Here is a 22,447-nt window from a genome sequence, read left to right on the forward strand (position 1 = left end):
CAGCTGTTAAAACAAACCCGGAGGGGACAGACAGGCAGGACGATGAGACGAAGGAAAAAGAAAGGCTGAGGAATCTATTGGGTCCACCTGCTGCATTGTGTATTACACAGTGCTGACTGCCGAGAAACACAATGTGTCACAGTTACAACTCCATGTGGATTCAAAGTTGTTCAGCTAAGTTATAAAAGTTTGAAATCACTTCTGCCCCTTTTCAAATTGAAGAGAGAAAAGCCAGACAGACTGGGGTGTGTGTGTGAGTGTGTTTTCGAGGAGGGCGCTGCGGATAGTACCCAGGTGCTCTGCAGTTTCACTCTGTGCCTGGAAGAGCTCAGACAGCTGGTCCTTCACACCGCACCAGCTGCAGCACCTCCATGCCAGGGTTAGACAGAGAACGACAGAGTGTGTCCGTCTCCAATGAATACTGAAACCTCCAACAATGAAAGGGTCTTGGTGTTAGATTTGTTTTAATGTTTCTGTTTATTCATTTATTTTACAATTGTCTTACACAGAAAAAAAGGATGAAAAATACATGCCCATGTAAAAAAAAAAAACAACCAAACAACCAAACAAACCCAGTGAGAGGCTTCCTGCAGCAGAGCAGAGCTGCTTCACAGCAGTACTTTCACATTAACGCTTCAGTCCTGCTGTTGTTTCCTGTTTGTTTAGCCCGATGTAACGATGAGTGGGGCGCCCCTAGAGGACCCGTCTGTTGCTCTCCAGGTAGTCGTAGGGGTCCCCTTCGAAGGGCAGGGGCGGAGGGTGGTTGTACATCCCCATAAAGAAGATGACGATGGTCCCCAGGATCATGACAGGCGTCACCAGGACGAGACAGAGTCGGTCCACAGTCCTTGCAATGCTGTTCCAGTTATCCTTCTCCTACACGGGAGGACAAGACTACTGTTACTCCAGCACTGCATGACAAAGCCAGCTGGACTGTCCAAGCTTATCAGAGCTTCCACACTGGCGTAACACACACAATCCCTCTGCCTGTATCTACACACACTCCCTCTACAGCCTCCCTCTGCCTGTATCTACACTGGAGTAACACACACACTCAATGCAGCCCCCCTCTGCAGTAACACACACACTCAATGCAGCCCCCCTCTGCAGTAACACACACTCTCAATACAGCCTCCCTCTGCAGTAACACACACTCTCAATACAGCCCCCCTCTGCAGTAACACACACTCTCAATACAGCCCCCCTCTGCAGTAACACACACTCTCAATACAGCCCCCCTCTGCAGTAACACACACTCTCAATACAGCCCCCCTCTGCAGTAACACACACTCTCAATACAGCCCCCCTCTGCAGTAACACACACTCTCAATACAGCCTCCCTCTGCAGTAACACACACTCTCAATACAGCCTCCCTCTGCAGTAACACACACTCTCAATACAGCCCCCCTCTGGAGTAACACACACTCTCAATACAGCCTCCCTCTGCACTAACACACACTCTCAATACAGCCCCCCTCTGGAGTAACACACACTCTCAATACAGCCTCCCTCTGCAGTAACACACACTCTCAATACAGCCTCCCTCTGACCGTATGATTGCAGGTTTAGATTTTGCAGGGTAGGTGACGTCACTGGCCGTTGCTGTTAGTTACCTCATTGTAATCGTTCTTGTCCTTCATGTTCTCGACGATATAGTTCGCCCCATCCACCGCAGGCTTCATCTCCGCCAACAGCTGGTCAGTCATGTCCAACTCGCTCTTGGCATTCGGTCTGTGTGCTGAAAGAGAAAAGCAAGCAAATTGCAGGGGTCAGAAAAAGAAAAGGCATCTACTGGAAATGCTGCCAGTACTGTATGTGTATCTCTTTATGTGTGTGTGTCGATGTGCATGTTTTTGTATATGAGTATGTGTGTGTGGGGGGGGGGGGGGGAGAGGTCTCAGTATGTGTGTGTGTGTGTCTCAGTGTGTGTGTGTGTGTCTCAGTGTGTGTGTGTGTGTGTGTCTCAGTGTGTGTGTGTGTGTGTCTCAGTGTGTGTGTGTGTGTGTCTCAGTGTGTGTGTGTGTGTCAGTGTGTCTCAGTGTGTGCCTCTCAGCAGCACATATACCTGCAGCAGGAGTGGCTCGACTGGTCAGACCGTGCCTCTCTGACTGCTTCTCGAACATGAGTTCGCTGCGGGACTTGACAGTGAAGTACTCCTCTGCCTTGGCGATGTATCCCACGGAGCTGCTGCGCCGCTGCAGGGCTCCCTCCCACTGCGGCTCGGAGTCTGCCGGGCGAGACATGTGCAGCAGCCTGGGCAAGCGCTCCAGGAAGAACTGTCCCGAGAAGCAAACATTTCACTGTTAATAATTAGTGTTACTGATATCAGAGCAGCCTCAACTCCTTAAAACAGCATCAATCTTGTAAGTTATGTGTGTCCAGCTCAATACACATTTCTGTTTGTGAATGGATTTTTGCTATATCAAGAAGGCTCTAGCTGTAGTGACACTGCAGATACCTCTTTGGTCCAGTCTGTCATGACGTGTGTGCTGGGCGTGCGGAAGTGAAGGTTCAGCACGATGACGCAGTTCAGCACCACCACTGTGACCAGCACCATGATGAACATCAGATACCTGCAGAGCAGGGGTGACACCAGCAACGTGTGAGTGACCACAAAGCACCCGAAATCACACCAGCAACGTGTGAGTGACCACAAAGCACTGGAAATCACACCAGCAACGTGTGAGTGCACACAAAGCACTGGAAATCACACCAGCAACGTGTGAGTGACCACAAAGCACCCGAAATCACACCAGCAACGTGTGAGTGACCACAAAGCACTGGAAATCACACCAGCAACGTGTGAGTGACCACAAAGCACCCGAAATCGCACCAGCAACGTGTGAGTGACCATAAAGCACTGGAAATCACACCAGCAACGTGTGAGTGCACACAAAGCACTGGAAATCACACCAGCAACGTGTGAGTGCACACAAAGCACTGGAAATCACACCAGCAATGTGTGAGTGACCACAAAGCACCCGAAATCACACCAGCAACGTGTGAGTGACCACAAAGCACTGGAAATCACACCAGCAACGTGTGAGTGACCACAAATCACCCGAAATCGCACCAGCAACGTGTGAGTGACCATAAAGCACTGGAAATCACACCAGCAACGTGTGAGTGCACACAAAGCACTGGAAATCACACCAGCAACGTGTGAGTGACCACAAAGCACCCGAAATCACACCAGCAACGTGTGAGTGACCACAAAGCACCCGAAATCACACCAGCAACGTGTGAGTGAACACAAAGCACCCGAAATCGCACCAGCAACGTGTGAGTGACCACAAAGCACTGGAAATCACACCTGCAACGTGTGAGTGACCACAAAGCACTGGAAATCACACCTGCAACGTGTGAGTGACCACAAAGCACCCGAAATCACACCTGCAACGTGTGAGTGACCACAAAGCACTGGAAATCACACCACAGTCCCAGGAATACATGATTTCCTCTTTTGTATGCATTTCTGCCTGTGTGTTACTGTGTGGCATTGTTAGGGCACCTACTTGACGATGAGGGGGATGGCCATTGAGGTCTCGGGCAGCCGCTGTGAGACAAGCAGCAGGAACACAGACTGAGCGAGGAGCACTGAGATCGACAGGGTCATCTTCTCACCACCTGCAGGGACACACACACACAGGATAATGAGATCAGTACCTCGAGCACACACACACACACACACACACACACAGACTGAGCGAGGAGCACTGAGATCGACAGGGTCATCTTCTCACCACCTGCAGGGACACACACACACAGGATAATGAGATCAGTACCTCGAGCACACACACACACACACACACACACACACACACACACAGACTGAGCGAGGAGCACTGAGATCGACAGGGTCATCTTCTCACCACCTGCAGGGACACACACACACAGGATAATGAGATCAGTACCTCGAGCACACACACACACACACACACACACACACACACACACACACACACACACACACACACACACACACAGACTGAGCGAGGAGCACTGAAGCTGGCACCTCCAGAAGACACAGTGTTCAGCTCCCCTATCCATTTAACTGGGCTGGAAGTTGCATTTCAGTGGACAGGTTCAGCATTTCAATTAACATATCTTCAATTAAACGCACTAATGAAAGCGTGCTAGACCAGACAAAGAGGGGGTTCTGATTGGTTGAAGTAGATGCAGATGCACCCAGATACCCAGCGATGAGTGTGTGTGTGTGTGTGTGTGTGTGTGTGTGTGTGTGTGTGTGTGAGTGTGTGTCTGTGTGGGTGGGTGTGTGTACGGGTGTGTGGGTGTGAGTGTGTGTCTGTGTGGGTGGGTGTGTGAGTGTGTGTGTGTGTGTGTGTGTGTGTGTGTGTGTGTGTGTGTGAGTGTGTGTCTGTGTGGGTGGGTGTGTGTACGGGTGTGTGGGTGTGAGTGTGTGTCTGTGTGTGTGGGTGTGAGTGTGTGTGTGTGTGTGTGTGTGTGTGAGTGTGTGTGTGTGTGTGTGTGTGTGTGTGTGTGTGTGTGAGTGTGTGTCTGTGTGGGTGGGTGTGTGTACGGGTGTGTGGGTGTGAGTGTGTGTGTGTGTGTGAGTGTGTGTGAGTGTGTGTGTGTGTGTGTTAGTGTGTGTGTGTGTGTGTGTGTGTGTGTGTGTGTATGTGGGTGTATGTGTCAGCGTGCGTGTGTGTGAGAGACTCACTGTCAGCTGGGAGGTAGTACACCAGCGATGCCATGAAGGAGATGAGGATGCTGGGTATGATGATGTTGATGATGTAGAACAGAGGCTTGCGCTTGATGATGAGGTAGAAGGTGATGTCCTGGTGCTTGCTGCTGTCCAGAGGGACGTCCTTGTGAATGTTCTTCCTGGCTGGTTTGTGGATAATCTCCCACTCGCCATTCTCTTCATGAGGGAGACAAAACAGTTAATTAAACTTTCATTCCTATTGGGAAAGTACTTTATTGGTTCTTATTTAATTGAACAAAAACTTTTCAACCTGTTCAAATAAAAACATAAGACGCTTCCAGTATTTTGGAAGATATTATAACCTCTTGAATATTAATCTTCATCGCTCATAGAATTGACAGATTGGTGAGCAGGCTGCAGGTTTACCGGAAGCACAGGACCTGCCTGCTGTGTTCAGCGTATTCCTGTAATACTGTCTTGCTATATTTCTTCGTCTGTTTAGCAGGGTTGGCAAGTTTATCCTGGAGCACAAAGTGTGTCTCTACAGAGTCTTTCTAGAGAGTCTCTACAGAGTCTCTACAGTGTCGCCACAGAGTGTCTCTACAGAGTCTTTCTAGAGAGTCTCTACAGAGTGTCTCTACAGAGTGTCTCTACAGAGTCTCTACAGTGTCTCCACAGAGTGTCTCTACAGAGTGTCTCTACAGTGTCTCTACAGTGTCCCTACAATGTCTCTACAGAGTGTCTATACAGTGTGTCTATACAGAGTGACTCTATAGAGTCTCTCTACAGAGTCTCTCTACAGAGTCTCTACAGTGTCCCTACAGAGTCTCTACAGTGTCTCCACAGAGTGTCTCTACAGAGTCTTTCTACAGAGTCTCTCTACAGTGTCTCTACAGTGTCTCTACAGAGTGTCTCTACAGAGTCTCTCTACAGTGTCTCTACAGAGTCTCTACAGAGTGTCTCTACAGAGTCTCTACAGTGTCTCTACAGAGTGTCTCTACAGAGTCCCTACAGTGTCTCTACAGAGTGTCTCTACAGTGTCTCTACAGAGTGTCCCTATAATGTCTCTACAGAGTGTCTATACAGAGTGTCTCTACAGAGTGTCCCTACAATGTCTCTACAGAGTGTCTATACAGTGTGTCTATACAGTGACTCTACAGAGTCTCTCTACAGAGTCTCTACAGAGTGCCCCTACAATGTCTCTACAGAGTGTCCCTGCAGAGTCTCTACAGTGTGTGTCTACAGAGTGTCCCTGCAGAGTCTCTACAGAGTGTCTCTACAGAGTCCCTACAGTGTCTCTACAGAGTCTCTCTACAGAGTCTCTACAGAGTGTCCCTACAATGTCTCTACAGTGTCTATTCAGTGTGACTCTACAGAGTGTCTCTACAGAGTCTCTACAGAGTGACTCTACAGAGTGTCTATACAGTGTCTATACAGAGTGACTCTACAGAGTGTCTCTACAGTGTCTCTACAGAGTGTCTCTACGGTGTCTATACAGTGTCTCTACAGTGTGTCTCTACAGAGTGTCTCTACAGACTCTCTACAGTGTGTCTCTACAGAGTGTCTCTACGGTGGCTCTACAGTGTGTCTCTACAGACTCTCTACAGTGTGTCTCTACAATTGTCTCTACGGTGTATCTACAGAGCCACACTAGCTGGTATCCAGAAGGAGACACACTGGTACCTGTGAAGCCAGCAGGATCAATGATAATCCACTCCACAGGGAAGTTCTCTGCAGTGTCTGGGTCCGTCTCCACCTTCAAGTGCATTCTTATCTCCTTGGCATTGTAGGTCAGAGAGCTGCATGAGAGAGCAGAGGAAAAAGGGACATGTGTGAGAGGAGAGAGAACAGAGGAGGTCATTTGAAAAACTTCTATTGCAGGAAAAATCCAAAACGTAGTGGAATTGGTTTCAAAATCTCAGACTGCAATTGCAATGCTGCTTTCAGGGCAGTTAAACAGGATACAGCACATTAGCATGAATATCTTTCAGAGGCTGTTTCCTCAGAAACCGCAATGAAAACTGCTGAGAATCTGGATGCACAGAGTATGATTTCTGATCCCTGACCCCCAGCTTTCAAACCCAAGCAGCACTGCCCTTACTACCTGAACTTGAGGGTGCAGTTCTGCCAGTCGAAAGGGAAGAAGTTGACGTTGATGGCACAGGAGCTCCGGAAGATAGCAGGAGGGAGCCAGTACATGTAGCCAGAGGGGTCCACCAGGACATTACAGTAATAGGCAACTTGGAACTGGGCATCGTTACTGCAGGGAGGAAGAAATAGATTTGAGCAATCTGAGAGACCCAGGGAGGAATAGACTTGAGCAATCTGAGAGACCCGGGGAGGAACAGACTTGAGCAATCTGAGAGACCCAGGGAGGAACAGACTTGAGCAATCTGAGAGACCCAGGGAGGAATAGACTTGAGCAATCTGAGAGACCCAGGGAGGAACAGACTTGAGCAATCTGAGAGACCCAGGGAGGAATAGACTTGAGCAATCTGAGAGACCCGGGGAGGAACATACTTGAGCAATCTGAGAGACCCAGGGAGGAACAGACTTGAGCAATCTGAGAGACCCGGGGAGGAAAAGACTTGAGCAATCTGAGAGACCAAGGGAGGAACAGACTTGAGCAATCTGAGAGACCAGGGAGGAACAGACTTGAGCAATCTGAGAGACCAAGGGAGGAACAGACTTGAGCAATCTGAGAGTCCCAGGGAGGAACAGACTTGAGCAATATGAGAGACCTCCAAAATAGACTGTAGAGGAATGCTATAGGGCCTGAACGTCATTCTCTTCAGAAGTGTAGGATCAAATACAAAGGAACTTATAGCATGATCTTTACCAGTACATACCAATGGTCACACGCTGGAGTAAATGGTCACATGATCCCCACGTGTACTGTATGCTTGGAATAATAAAGAACTACTGGAGGGGATCTCTGCAAGACTCTTACTTGTTCTCCAAGACGATCTCTGGGAGCCATACCAGTCTGGAAGGCAGCCTCAGAATGGAGATGTCATCAAACTCACTTGCATTCCAGGAGAGCCTGTGGTCATACCAGCCCTTCACAAAGGTATGAAAAGCAAGGCTTTAGGGTGGCGTCCAAGCTGGGGTAAGACTTCCTAACATAGCATCTTATTGATTGAGTAGTGCTTTGTACAGAGAAGACATCAGCACTAGAGTATTGCAGTGGGTCCAGAGGGGCAAGGCGACCCCAACCTGCAGAATGGGTCACTGCGATGAGGATTTAGATAGGGTCACTGTGATGAGGATTTAGATAGGGTCACTGTGATGAGGATTTAGATAGGGTCACTGCGATGAGGATTTAGATAGGGTCACTGCGATGAGGATTTAGATAGGGTCACTGCGATGAGGATTTAGATAGGGTCACTGCGATGAGGATTTAGATAGGGTCACTGCGATGAGGATTTAGATAGGGTCACTGCGATGAGGATTTAGATAGGGTCACTGCGATGAGGATTTAGATAGGGTCACTGCGATGAGGATTTAGATAGGGTCACTGCGATGAGGATTTAGATAGGGTCACTGCGATGAGGATTTAGATAGGGTCACTGCGATGAGGATTTAGATAGGGTCACTGCGATGAGGATTTAGATAGGGTCACTGCGATGATGACTGGTCTCTAAGACAGAGACAGATTATGTGACCACAGGGGGCGCTGACAGACAGACAGAAAGATTGAAATATATCCACTTACGTGCTCGATCCATACATTTGTGGTTAGCGTTTCATCGACTTCTTTCTACAAGATAAACATCATTCACAAGTCTACACCAGCAGCATCTTTGACACACAGCTACAGAGAGAACCTCCACATCATGAATTTCTAAGATTATTATAGAAATATGTTGTGCTACATAACTGAGTGAAGTTTTAATTAGAAGGAAGCTGCCTTGCTCCCGGGAGGGAGAGGCTGTGTGACTGTACCAGAGAGATGAGGTTGGAGAGGGTCAGAGCCAGGTACACGTCCACCACCTCATCCTGGGACTGGACGGGCCTCTGCTCCTTGTTGTAGGCGCGGTCCTTGAACAGGTGATTGAGGAGCCGCTCCTCCTGATTCCTGGCAGTGCTGACTGAAACACAGCAAAGCAGCAGACACTGTTACACACACACACAGATATACATGGACACACACACACACTGACACAGACACAGAGAGACACACACACGGACACAGAGACACAGAGAGACACACACAAACACGCACTGACACAGAGACACACAGTGAGACACACACACACACTTCAGGGCAGCTCATTGTCCTCATTTTCTCACTCCAGAAAGTCGTGTGAGTCGACAGAACAGAACATGTTGAGACACGACAGCCATTCAGAGTCAGGAGTTACGAAGCAGAAAACGCCAGGCCCTTTCCCAATCATAGTGCTGTCATTGCAAGAAATAACAAAGGTCCCATTCAAAGTGGGATCCTGTCGCTAAGCAGTGTCTAAGCTGCGTAAGGCCCTTCATAGACGTGTTTTGAAATGGATTCATTTCCGAGGGAAGGTAATGTGAGAGACACTGCTGGGGCTCGATTTACAGCAGGGAGCACATTTTCCTCTTTCTTAGCTCATCTATTGCTGGGTTGTATTTTCTAGTAGATTTGCACTGTAGCCTGTTCTGTGTGATTCAGGTATTATCAGTGTATCAGAAGTGTGAAAAATAGTGTGACAACAAGGGAGTAGCTGCACTAACAGCAACATCAATTACTTTCATCAGCACAAAAGGGAAAGATTACTCAGCACTTGTTTACAAGGGTAATATTCCATTAGATTATCAGTTCATACGAGGGGATCCTTCTAGAATGGAGGAGTGATTAACCCACAATATCTAGGTTACATTTAAGTGTATTTGATCACATTGCTGCTAGAAAGTGGGGCTCTGTTAATCAGCTTGGATGGAGTTGGTTCCTCCACTCCAGCTCTAGCTGGGAACGCTAAACAAACTGTCATTGTAGCTTTTGTTCCACCCAAGACTCCTACCTCCAAGAAAAAGATGAAATCTGTGCTTACCTGACACGCAAAGGGTCAACACCAGAGCAATGGACAGATAAAGATAAAGAGCTCTCATTGTTTGAATAAATGAGTTTCCACAGCAGTTCTCTTAGGCCCCTCAGCTCGCTTTGTGTGTTTCCTCAAGGACAGAGCCTCTGAAATTCACACAGGGGCTCGCAAAGTCTGACGGAGAGCAACAGGTGGGGAGAAACAGAAATGGGATCTACAGCTTCCTCCTGCAGGGGGAGGTGGGCAGATTGGATCTCCGAGCGAGTGTGGGGAGGGCTCTGGGAGAGTGATATGATGGTATGGTCTGCTGCCAGTTATCTGCAGGCTCAGTCCCCCAGTTGTAACCCTCAATCAGACTGCCTACCCCCTGTCAAACTGCAGTAAAGAGCTTGTGGGTTTAGGGGCAGGGCGTGTCCCCACAGTGGCCTCTCTCTCACTCGGTGCTGTCTGTTATTGGTGCCCCTGGGAGTTGTGGGCAAGGCGCTGTCAATCAAATCCTATAACAGCTGCTGTTCGGAAAGGCACAGGCCCAGAAACTCATTACCTTGAGCAGGCACAGTGCTCCCTGGGGTAGGGGTGAGACAATGAAAACACAGTTAAACCACAGGGTAGGGCAGACATTACCTTGAGTAGGCACAGTGCTCCCTGGGGTAGGGGTGAGACAATGAAAACACAGTTAAACCACAGGGTAGGGCAGACAGAAAGCCCTGGTACTTCTTACTCTTGCAGTGATATGTTTTTGCAAAGGGTTTTATTAGCAGCATATTTACTAAGTTTTGTGACAATGCAGAATTTTCATAAAACGGCATCACTGTGCAGAATGTTGAATTTAGAAAGAAATTGTGCAAACAAACACCACACAGAGTACATTAGAAAACACCAAGTTTATTTATTTTTTATTTTTTTTATTAAAAATGTTTAACAAAAATACAATATAATGCTCTCTATACAAATAAATATTTATTGGAAACTGCAGTCAAATTAGAAATTAGATTTCCAACGTTTTGAAAGGGTGAGCTTACAATATAAAAATATACATATACAAACAGCTGTACACTGCTATTAACATATATATATATATATATATATATATATATATATATATATATATATATATATATATATATATACACACACACACACACTGAACATCAAAATAAACTTATCACTATTATAACACATTTATTTTCGAAAAAAATAAGGTATATAAATGATGGACATTGACAACATGCTTTTGGTTTCTTTTTAATCACTCGATCATTCATCCTTGACCATGACACGCTTGAGTGACTATGACTGAAGCATATGCACTTAATCACCTCATTAGTGAGACAGTTGATTGGACGCTGGATATGGAGTGATTTCAGCTGTTGAATTGCAAGCTTGAATAAAAGCAATAAAGAAAATCACGGAAAAAAACAATATGCTGTCTGTCAAGAGAGCAGCGCCTTCGTGCAATCGGCATGTTGGAGGCTGGACTAGGGCAGCGTACTCTGGCTCGCCATCTTGGGTGCTCACAGCCAGCAATTTCAAACCTGGCGAGATGGTATAACCAGACACACCAAGAGCCATAACACCTACCCACCTGCCCAACACCTGCCCAAGATCGACAGATTATTTTGCAGCACCTTTGTGATGTCAATTATTAATCAGCACAATAAAAAGTCACTGCACCTGCTCTAAAAGAAAGTTTGTCATTTTTCAATGAATATGATTTTTCAATGAATTTTTCTAGTGAATTTTATCCAAATATAAGTGATAAGTTTCTTTTGATACTCAGTATATATATAACAGCATGACTTCCTTCAGTGTAGCTCACAGAAATGACTGGTCTGGATCGCACCCTAGGAGAACCCTTCCGATTCCTCCAGTGACACATTGTTCTTGCAGGGTTCTGTATTAAGTATTAAATATGCAATACTGTGTGGTCAGTGACTGGCTAGCCCCAGCCTTGTGGTTTCTCCGGCTCGCTCTGCTGCTCTGCTGCTCCTGCCTTGCAGTTTCTCCGGCTCACTCTGCTGCTCTGCTGCTCTGTTACTCCTGCCTTGCGGTTTCTCTGGCTCGTTCTGCTGCTCTGCTGCTCTGTTACTCCTGCCTTGCGGTTTCTCTGGCTCGCTCTGCTGCTCTGCTGCTCTGTTACTCCTGCCTTGCAGTTTCTCTGGCTCGCTCTGCTGCTCTGCTGCTCTGTTACTCCTGCCTTGCAGTTTCTCTGGCTCGCTCTGCTGCTCTGCTGCTCTGTTACTCCTGTCTTGCAGTTTCTCTGGCTCGCTCCACTGCTCTGCTGCTCTGTTGCTCCTGCCTTGCAGTTTCTCCGGCTCACTCTGCTGCTCTGCTGCTCTGCTGCTCCTGCCTTGCGGTTTCTCTGGCTCGCTCTGCTGCTCTGCTGCTCTGCTGCTCCTGCCTTGCGGTTTCTCTGGCTCGCTCTGCTGCTCTGCTGCTCTGTTACTCCTGCCTTGCAGTTTCTCTGGCTCGCTCTGCTGCTCTGCTGCTCTGTTACTCCTGCCTTGCAGTTTCTCTGGCTCGCTCTGCTGCTCTGCTGCTCTGTTACTCCTGCCTTGTGGTTTCTCTGGCTCGTTCTGCTGCTCTGCTGCTCTGTTGCTCCTGCCTTGCGGTTTCTCTGGCTCGCTCTGCTGCTCTGCTGCTCTGTTACTCCTGCCTTGCAGTTTCTCTGGCTCGCTCCACTGCTCTGCTGCTCTGTTGCTCCTGCCTTGCGGTTTCTCTGGCTCGCTCTGCTGCTCTGCTGCTCTGTTACTCCTGCCTTGCAGTTTCTCTGGCTCGCTCTGCTGCTCTGCTGCTCTGTTACTCCTGCCTTGCAGTTTCTCTGGCTCGCTCCACTGCTCTGCTGCTCTGTTGCTCCTGCCTTGCGGTTTCTCTGGCTCGTTCTGCTGCTCTGCTGCTCTGCTGCTCCTGCCTTGCGTCTTGGTGGCGTCCAGCGCCAGTGCGATGACCCTCGGCACGCTGCGGTAGAACGAGTCGCTCTCCAGCCCCACCAGACTGTAGAAGGTGACCTGGTGCCCCCCCACGGTGGCGTGAACCCGCGCCTCGTACAGACCCTTCTGATTCTTCGAGGCCATGTCCACCAGGACCTGAACGCACACAAACAAACACAAGCTCATTACATAACCACACTGTCTGGGATTTATTTCAGAATGGCTTTTGTCCACCTCCAACAGATTACACATTTATTCATTACTAATAGTGTTTAATATTACACATCTATTCATTGCTGATAGTGTTTAATATTACACATTTATTCATTACTGATAGTGTTTAATATTACACATTTATTCATTACTGATAGTGTTTAATATTACACATCTGTTCATTACTGATAGTGTTTAATATTACACATTTATTCATTACTGATAGTGTTTAATATTACACATTTATTCATTACTGATAGTGTTTAATATTACACATCTGTTCATTACTGATAGTGTTTAATATTACACATCTGTTCATTACTGATAGTGTTCAATATTACACATCTGTTCATCACTGATAGTGTTTAATATTACACATCTGTTCATTACTGATAGCGTTTAATATTACACATAATGTATAATACTGCCCCACAATCATGCAGAAAACCACTTGCTGGACATTCTAGGGATGCAGATTCTGCCAGATCTCTACTGATACCTTGCCTCCCACGAACACACCCCAGCATTGCCAGCAGTGAAACACTGGTACTGTGCTGGATCACACCGGGGTATACTGCTTCATAGCTGCCCAACTAAATATATATATATATATATATATATATTGTATACACACTACAGCTGACTGCTATATTTGACATGCATGCTTTGGATATTAACGGTTTAGGGAAAATACTAAACTAAAGAAATTGGAAAATGTTTTAAGGTTTAAGCTGTAAACTATTAACACCTCTGTGTGGTACCAGTCCTCCACCAGCGGGGGTGCTGTGCTTGTGCTCACCTCCTGGAAGGACATGGAGAGGCTGTGGGGGGGGATTCCGAGGATCCAGCAGTGCATTTCTCTCAGCAGACTGACGCGGAGGGCAGCCTCTCTGAGCGCGGGGCAACCTGCCACACACACACACACACACACATCACTTTGTTGAGCTAAACAAACAAGTTGATATGTAAAGTAAAACATTAAGTAGAGGTCAGGGGTCGTACTGCCATGAGAATGGTGCATTTTATACCAACGTCTGGCGCTGATCGCCATGACGATCACAAAGTGAGGCGCACTGTGGTAGCAGACAGGCCATCAAATGCAATGCTAACATGCCTATGATATATACCTGTCTTGACTTTTGGATAGCCCTGTCACTCCAGCAAGCATTTTTTTATATATTTTTGCACTATACTGTATGCTTGCTACATTTAATAGAAGCTATGAACCTCTTAACTTTATAGTGCAAACACAGGGTTCAGTCTCAGATGCCACCCTTACCCTTGCTGTTTTCCCCCAGTGCTTCCCTCCTGTGCCTGGCCCAGCGTTTCCTCCGATTCTCCCCTGCAAAGGACCCATTATTCATTATTCACTTATTCGCTTTGTAAGAAGTGCTCTTGCAAATACCTGCCCAGCAGCACTGACAGGCTGGGGGAGGTGGAGGTCAACAGAAACAACCCAGTAACCCTCAAACACCCCGAGTAATACTTCAGCAATCAAAACATTAAGCCTACATCTCTGCACAACAGCGCCACCCCCTGTCAGAATTGTAAAAGACACAAGAGAAGGGCTTCTTACCTCTGAGGTCAGAGGAAGGCCCTGCAGACTGGGTGGCTGGACTGGGTGCTGAGGAGGCTGCAGCAGGTCTGTGTGACACAGTGAACGCTGTGGATTCCTCCAGGCTGATCCGATCCTCAGTGCTGCTGGAGCCGAGCTGCACTCGCAATGTGTTTATTAGAGAGCGATAGTCTCCTTCCAGGCTCTGCAGCTCTGAGGCATCCTCCTGCAAGCAATTCAGACCAGAGGACTTCTTAACAATCAGGTCCCCACACTTTCATTTTGTGCTTTGATTGACTCCGTCCTCATGGTTTCAGCACTAAAACACAACAATCACTCTGGAATAACCTGAAGAAACAGCTGCTCCTCCAGCCCCAGTGTCTTAGCATCTCCGGCAATGGGGTCTTTATCCAGGTCCTCTGCCATCCCTCTGAGGTACTCCACCCAGTCCTCCATGCGTGGCCCCACCCCACCGAACAGGGCAGGGGGGTGGGGGGCAGTCTGCTGGGGCAGTGCAGTCTCCTGGACCTGCTCTTTTAGAAGAATAGTCCTGTTACTTAAGAGCTGGGCAGCATTGGGAGAATGAACAGAACTGAAGGTGTTTCTCAGGCATGAGCAGCTCACAAAATAAATAATGAATAGGGGAACAGCTACGAGCAAAAGCCAGTGACAGGACCTCTCAATACACGCCCAGCACCCAGTCATGCTGCAAGCTACAGGGTAGTCATGACTGCACTGCTGCAAACTGCTTTCATAAACTTTGCATCTTGGTGTATGTATGGAAAGGATTCCTCCGTGTTTGACCCCCCAGCAATTACAGTACAGCTGCTTGTAAAGCCTGCCTGCCTAATAATTCTGCTTATCCCTCTGTGGTTGCTGTACCTGTCTGTGAGGGAGCGTCCCTGCGCTCTCGCCTAGCGAAGGTGCTGCTGTAGATCTGCTCCATGAACTGCGGCAGGGTCTGTGTGAAGAAGGTCAGGTCCACCTTGTCTCTGATGAAATCCTCCGCCTGACGCAGCAGCTCCAGCAGGGTCTGCAGGAACGAACGCAGCTCTGCAAACACAACACGGGGGCCATGAGACAGATCCTCACACCAGCATACAGGGTGTGAGCAGAGAAGCTCAAAGCAGTCTGCAGGGCACTGAGCAGACAGGCTCAAACCAGCCTGCAGGGCACTGAGCAGAGAGAGGTTCAAACCAGCCTGCAGGGCACTGAGCAGAGAGAGACTCAAACCAGCCAGCAGGGCACTGAGCAGAGAGAGACTCAAACCAGCCTGCAGGGCACTGAGCAGAGAGAGACTCAAAACAGCCTGCGGGGCACTGAGCAGACAGGCTCAAACCAGCCTGCAGGGCACTGAACAGAGAGAGACTCAAACCAGCCTGCAGGGCACTGAGCAGAGAGAGACTCAAACCAGCCTGCAGGGCACTGAGCAGAGAGAGACTCAAAACCAGCCTGCGGGGAACTGAGCAGAGAGAATCTCAAACCAGCCTGCGGGGCACTGAGCAGAGAGAGACTCAAACCAGCCTGCAGGGCACTGAGCAGAGAGAGACTCAAACCAGCCTGCGGGGAACTGAGCAGAGAGAATCTCAAACCAGCCTGCAGGGCACTGAGCAGACAGGCTCAAACCAGCCTGCGGGGAACTGAGCAGAGAGAATCTCAAACCAGCCTGCGGGGCACTGAGCAGAGAGAGACTCAAACCAGCCTGCAGGGCACTGAGCAAAGAGACTCAAACCAGCCTGCAGGGCACTGAGCAGACAGGTTCAAACCAGCCTGCGGGGCACTGAGCAGAGAGACTCAAACCAGCCTGCGGGGCACTGAGCACAGGACCCTGTAAGCACTATAAACGAGCCCACACACCCACAACCACACACACACTTACGGCACTTCTTGTGCTGGCTGTGGCACTTCTCCTCAGCCAGGCGGGTGCAGGCAGTGTCCCCCAACGAGGGCGGGCAGGAGCCAGTGTAGAACTGGCACAGGTGGCCGAACTCTGACCTCTTCTGCTCTGCCTTCAACAGCTCAGGACAGGTAGGCTCCCGGCTCCCAGAGGCCTCTGGGAAAATAACAGTACAGCACATCAAACACTGCAAACCAGCGAGCCACTAAACTGGGATTTGAAAAGGAGATAGTCATGCTGTAGTGCTTGCCAGTCCCCCTGTTAGTGTTGCATATAACATGCCTTAAATACACGGGGCCCAATGTAACAGACTCACCTTCCCAAGCCATCCCATCTCTTGTTAACACAAAGAAAAGTTGCCTCAAGAATCACCAAAGGAGAGTGAGCGAGAGAGTGAAGCCAGCCAGATGGACAGCCAGAGACAGACAGTGTGATAGACAGAAGGACTCACTTTGTATCTCTGTGCTGACCCAGTCTGAGAAGGCTGTGAAGCGAGTGTACACGCCAGGCTTCCCTCGCTCCCCGCAGCCGTTCCCCCATGACGTGATCCCATAGAGCTGGAAGAGGCCAGTCTGAGGGTCCTGGCACATCAGAGGGCCCCCCGAATCACCCTGCCGAGGAGAAGAGATCCTGATCCAGTAACAAGAAGTGAGGTGCTCACTGCTCATCAAAAACATCTCAATATAAACTTCAGAAGATACATGCTTTATAACGTACATTCCTGTGGCTATTATACCGAGTGCCTCAAGTCATTAGTCCCAGCACAGTGGGATTTTAATTGCGACAGTGACTTTCAAGAACATACAGCACAAGTCACTAAGCACAGTAACACCTTGGCCAAAAACAGGGAAGACAGACGGCTTCAGATCGGAGCCTGGCTGCACTGAAGAAAGCAGTTAAAGAAGCATTAGGAAACACACTGAGAATAACCTGGCAGGAGTCGATGCCCCCAGAGAGGTACCCTGCACAGAACATAGTGCTGGTGAGAAGCTCCTTCCCCAGTGCGCTCTTACAGGTGCCCTGAGACAGGACTGGCACCTTGGCTTCCATCACCACATCTGCAGAGGGGCCATCTGTGTGAGAGAGTGAGAGAACGAGAGTGAGAGAACGAGAGCGAGAGACAGAGAGCGAGAGAGAGAGAGAGAGAGAGAGAGAGAGAGAGAGAGAGAGAGAGAGAGAGAGAGAGAGAGAGAGAGACATCAAACACTCCATCAGAGACATGCCAGGTAGACTAGCGTCAGGTCAAACGGATTCCCCAGAGACAGAATGTGAAAGAGTCTAAAAGGAAAACTAAAAGATCTAAAGAAGAATGCTAAAGCACTTAGAAAGAAAGAGATTATTTTGCGTGGTTATGTCAAACTAAGTGACAGTATCTCACCCTCGTACAGAGAGCCCCAGCCTGCCACGTAGCAGGCTGTGCCGACAGCGGGCTCCCCTTCTGCTGACGGGAGGCACACAGGGGCCACGTGACGGGACACGGGCACTGAAGAGGTCAGCTCCACCAGCGCAATGTCATTGTTGAAGCTCTTCTGGTTAAACTGAAAACAGAACAGCACTGTCAGTATACACACACTGCCTGGCAGGGAGCTCTGAACAGACACAAGGATGACATTGCAGTGCTCAGGAGGCAGGCAGGTCAGGGGCGTACCTTGGGGTGCGTGAGGATGCGATTCACCTGCAGGACCTGCTCCTCAGGGTCAGTCTGGGTGAGATCGTACTCTCCTACCACCACGCTCCACGAGTTCTCATTACGACTCCTGAAAGCACACAGCACGAGTTTAACCAGACTTCTTAATCCCTGCCGCAGGGTCACAGGAAACAGGGCTAGCACCGCCTGAGAGTGCCAAGAGATAGAGCAATAAGCAATTCGATTTCCTGAACATGAATGTCTCAAAACTGCTTTTTTCATATTATTCAGGCTGTCAGTTGACCCTCCATATTTACAGTCAGTTTTATAAATCCATGCACACTTTCATTTATCTAAAACCCCACCTCTGTACTGGATCAGCTACAACCCAGGACTATAAACAGGACAGTGGAGGGGCCACAAGAAAGGCAATGTGGACTGCAGTGTGGACTGACCCGGTGAAGCAGTGAGCCGCAGTCAGCACCCAGGATCTGTCCACCAGCACCCCCCCGCACATCATCCCTCCGTCCAGCTGCAGCGACACCAGCCAGGGCCACCCCCCCAGGGCCGCTGGAGACCCCCCCATGATACGGGAGCGAGGCTGCGTGACATTGGAAACCACTGCCTGCCGGCCACACACTCCTACAGAGAGAGGGGGAGGGGGGGTTAGCGTTCCAGAAAACCTCACATGCTTCAGCTCCTCTGCCTGACATGCCTTGTGATGTGCCAGCTGCAGTGCTCACCTTGGGTTTTAGTAGAGAAAACGGGTTCTAAATTCTTCACGGTGTTCATTAAACCTAAGAGAAGAAGAAACACAGTTACTTATTAAATATGCAAGTACAATGTGGAGTTTCATGGGATATGCTGCACTGGAATTCACTATATCTGAGCTACCCAACTCCATAACTCACTGCACTATACTGAACCCTGCTGCACAGTGGTTGTGCTGGAATGGACAGTGTGTAACTCACTGCACTGCAGAACGCGTGCGCTGCAGCTCTCCCTCATTACTCTCAGACAGCTCTCCTCAGCTGGGCAGCGCCGCCGGTAGAAACGGCACGTCTGACTCAGCGCCCAGTTCCGCTCCCTCTCATCTGATTGGCCCTGCGCTTGCCCAATCTCCTCGCAGCTTGGCTCCGCAGGCGGGACTGCTGGGGCAGCTACTGAGGAAATAGAAGAGATTCACCATATGGGTGCCGCCACATGCTGGGATAAAATCAATTCCTTTCATATCAAGGGTGTTCACATATCAATATCTAGTTGGAAAGCAATGCTGTTTGAGCTAAAGGGATCAGTAAAACTAAGTCATAAAACATAATTGCATTTCAGCAACCTTGTAACTAAAGCTGATTACAGTGTTTTACAAATGGCAGAGCAGAGGTAGGTGCTGCAGTGAATGTGTCCTCCTTACCGCAGGGACCGCTCCACTGTCCACAGTCCTGATACAGGCAGGGTGCACAGCCCTCACACTCCCGCTCCACCCGACTGCTCTCCGACACGGCGACATTCACAGCTGAGAGGGCACCAGCCAGGGCAGCCTCCAACACCACTGTGCCCCTCTCTGACAGGGCTGCAATCAGACAGAGACCATGAGCAAAGAGGAGCAGAGAGAGAAAGGGGGTGTGACAGAGAGAGAGAGAGAGAGAGGGAGAGGGAGAGAAAGAGAAAGGGGGTGAGAGGGAGGGAGAGAGAGAGGGAGAGGGAGAGAAAGAGAAAGAGAAAGGGGGTGAGAGGGAGGGAGAGAGAGAGGGGGAGAGAAAGAGAAAGGGGGGGAGGGAGAGAGGGAGAGAGAGAAGGGGTGTGAGGGAGAGAGTGAGAGGGAGAGAAAGGGGGTGAAAGGGAGAGAGAGGGGGCAGAGAGAAAGGGGTGAGAGGGAGAGAGAGAGAGGTGGTAAGAAGGAGATATGGAGAGAAAGAAGACTCAATCATTGCTGTACCACAATAAGTTATTGCAAGACAAAAGGAGAAGTGGGTTAAAGGTACACAGGGATGAAGAGAAAGAGGGAGAGAGAAAGGGAGACAGAGTCATTGACTCGTCCCCAGGGCTGAAATAATATCATCATGAGTCCCAGGGCAGCTGAACCAGTGTGGAGCAGTGATGAGTTCAGCTGAGCATCTTCAAACATGCTGCCCCTGTTACATGACAACACAGAGAGCCGCTAACGACGGGCAGCCTGGCTCAGGGTTTAATTAGACTGCCAGGGAAGCCCTTGCCAATCCTCTATGTAGCGTAGATATACATCAAGGGATCACGGGCTGGGTCTACAAAACAGCACAGGCTGTTCCAATGACAAGACAGAACGTGTGAAGGATATCTATCTGGGAATGTCTGAGATGGATACAATATTACAATCTGTAACTCTTTACCAACCACTAACTCTCCCTCAATGTGTACCCCTCTGTACTGTAACAGAGCCCCCAACTCTCCCTCAATCTCTACCCTACCTTACCCCAACACCCCCCTCTACACTTTAGACTAAAACACTAGACTCTTCTACAGTGTGTTCCATTGCTATTCTGTGAAAGCACATGGTCTGCTGCTTGGGAAGGTTGGTCCCTTCCTTTCTCAAGCAGCTCCTTTTTCTCAGACGACAACCTGAGGGACGCTGCAGAGAAACAGCGCAACTGGACCTCTGGTTTGTTTTTCAGCAGGCCTTCGGAGCACTTGGGAATTTGTGTTTCATGTTCCGGGGGTTATGCTGCGAAGGGAATAGAAAGCAGGCAATCCAGCCAGTGCTGCTCCTATCAGGCTGAAAACTCATCACTGCTTGTACTTTATTATAAAATCTCTACCGAGTCATTGAAGAATACATTAACCTTGTGCAATACACGCATAATCCCTGCATCTCTAAACATGAAACCCTTTACCATGAATACCAACCAGAACATCATCACACCAGCGCATCACCACGCTCCTGCAGGAGCAGACAGGCTGCTCCAGACAAACAGCAGGGTGATGGCAGAACAGAACATCACACCAGCGCATCACCACGCTCCTGCAGGAGCAGACAGGATGCTCCAGACAAACAGCAGGGCGATTGCAGAAGCAAGCAGCACAGTAACCAGCAGTAAAATAGTAAAACTCCCACCTTGCAGGGCGCTCTGGGGAAGCCGGGTCACTTCTCTGCCCGTTGGTGCAGCAGAACAGCAGGCCAGCATCAGCAACAAAAACACCAGCAGCATGGTCACCAGGATCAATATATTAATAATCTATACACTTTTATTGAGTTATTTACTGATGCAGATATTCCAAAACACTTCTCCCTTTGTTGAATGTGTGTCTCTCTCGTGCCTGTGCTGTAGGACGGAATCCCTTGTATTCTTTGCAAAGCTTTGCTCCCGCACTCACTCAGTGCGCATCTGTCTGCGAGTTTACATGGGGGACAATAGGTAGAGTGGAGCGGGGTATATATAGAGTACTCCGGGGCAGAGCAGAGGGGGGCTGTTTGGGGTTCCCATGGCCAATGCACAAACAGCTGAATTCATTAAGACAGTGACAGCAGAGCGAGTGTCACTTGCCAAGGCTGGAAATGAAAAGGGGTTTGGTGCTGTGCAGGGAAAAGGAGGGGGGCTGGGTGGGGGGATTGTTGTTTGAATTCATTAGCGCACGAGAAAGTTGGGGAGAGATGGCTTCGATCACACTGCTTGGAAGAGAGAGAAAGAGAGGGGACGTCTGCCATTCTGCCTGTTTCTCAAAGAAGGCATTGTCCTCTCGGTCCCTCTGAGCTGCCTACTTCAAAGCCGGCCCTTAACGATCACAGGACAGCCGCCTCCATTGATCATTTTCACGCTTTTATCTCCCAGAATAAAATATTGTCAGTTCAGATCACTTCTTTTAATCTTATTGGGTCGACTGGTTTATTATATAAATAAATTAACAATTAAATTTAAAAAAATAATAATAATCTCAGGATCTACCAAAGAGCAACCCAGTTTTTTTACTACAGCATTCCTTTTCATAAGAACACGAGTCTACCTGGAAATAACCAGGACACACCAGAGCATCACAAGGGGAATGAAACAAAGAGATGACAGCTGGGAGTAGAGACACCCATGAACTGATCTGTGGCTGCTTACCTGATACTTATAGGAACAATGTTCGAGAACGAACAGAAGGTAATGAAAGCATGCAGCACTATTATCATGAGGGAGGGGGCAGCGTCGACACAATAATCACTTAAAACAAACCGCTTACTAAAAATAAAAAGGTTTGGTAAAATGATTACAAAGCTGCTCTGAAATAATGAAGATCTTTGTTTGTTTCACAGCTGTTAAATAGTTCTAAAATCATTGAAACAAAAACCTTTCAATAATTCGTATTCATTTTCACAAACTTTTTGCCAAAGAGCTGCTCACCCCTAATGAGTGTCCTAACCCTGTCCCTCTCTTGCACATTTCCCAAGGGAAAAGGAATATTGCTTTTCCCTGTGGAGATGTGATGGGTTTTGTAAGGGCGTCAGTTCTTTCTCACTCCCCCTGCACTCATTAAAGCAGTCCAGATGAGCCCGTACTGAGCTAATTGTGCAGATGGTTATTTTATT

General features: G+C 48.7%; 2 protein-coding genes across 4 annotated transcripts; both read right to left on the minus strand.

The window, feature by feature from the left end:
* Positions 1–474: 474 nt before the first annotated feature.
* LOC117417397 (acetylcholine receptor subunit delta-like) lies at positions 475–9,902 on the minus strand. 2 transcript variants are annotated; one of them, XM_059034222.1, is made up of 12 exons: positions 9,695–9,902; positions 8,613–8,758; positions 8,383–8,427; positions 7,618–7,727; positions 6,772–6,927; positions 6,351–6,466; positions 4,683–4,883; positions 3,517–3,628; positions 2,460–2,574; positions 2,067–2,277; positions 1,615–1,739; positions 475–876 (listed from the first exon to the last, which is right to left on the minus strand). In XM_059034222.1, the coding sequence occupies exons 1-12, from the start codon at positions 9,750–9,752 to the stop codon at positions 694–696; spliced, it is 1,578 nt and encodes a 525-aa protein (XP_058890205.1). In that variant the 5' UTR covers positions 9,753–9,902; the 3' UTR covers positions 475–693. The 2 variants fall into 2 exon arrangements, with proteins under 2 accessions (XP_058890205.1, XP_058890206.1); XM_059034223.1 differs by lacking the exons at positions 7,618–7,727; positions 9,695–9,902 and having other exon boundaries at positions 476–876; positions 8,613–8,742.
* Positions 9,903–10,632: 730 nt separating this feature from the next.
* Positions 10,633–21,271, minus strand: prss56 (serine protease 56). Of its 2 annotated transcripts, none has more exons than XM_059034225.1 (16): positions 20,996–21,271; positions 19,319–19,477; positions 18,879–19,067; positions 18,651–18,704; positions 18,363–18,549; positions 17,929–18,037; positions 17,659–17,818; positions 17,211–17,353; positions 16,732–16,891; positions 16,263–16,436; positions 15,266–15,436; positions 14,732–14,916; positions 14,405–14,609; positions 14,108–14,170; positions 13,628–13,734; positions 10,633–12,771 (listed from the first exon to the last, which is right to left on the minus strand). In XM_059034225.1, exons 1-16 carry the CDS (start codon positions 21,087–21,089, stop codon positions 11,614–11,616), a joined length of 3,318 nt encoding a protein of 1,105 aa, XP_058890208.1. In that variant the 5' UTR covers positions 21,090–21,271; the 3' UTR covers positions 10,633–11,613. The 2 variants fall into 2 exon arrangements, with proteins under 2 accessions (XP_058890208.1, XP_058890207.1); XM_059034224.1 differs by having other exon boundaries at positions 18,879–19,070.
* Between the last annotated feature and the right edge of the window lie 1,176 nt (positions 21,272–22,447).

The sequence above is a fragment of the Acipenser ruthenus genome, chromosome 12 (assembly GCF_902713425.1).
Source record: "Acipenser ruthenus chromosome 12, fAciRut3.2 maternal haplotype, whole genome shotgun sequence".
NCBI lineage: Eukaryota > Metazoa > Chordata > Actinopteri > Acipenseriformes > Acipenseridae > Acipenser > Acipenser ruthenus.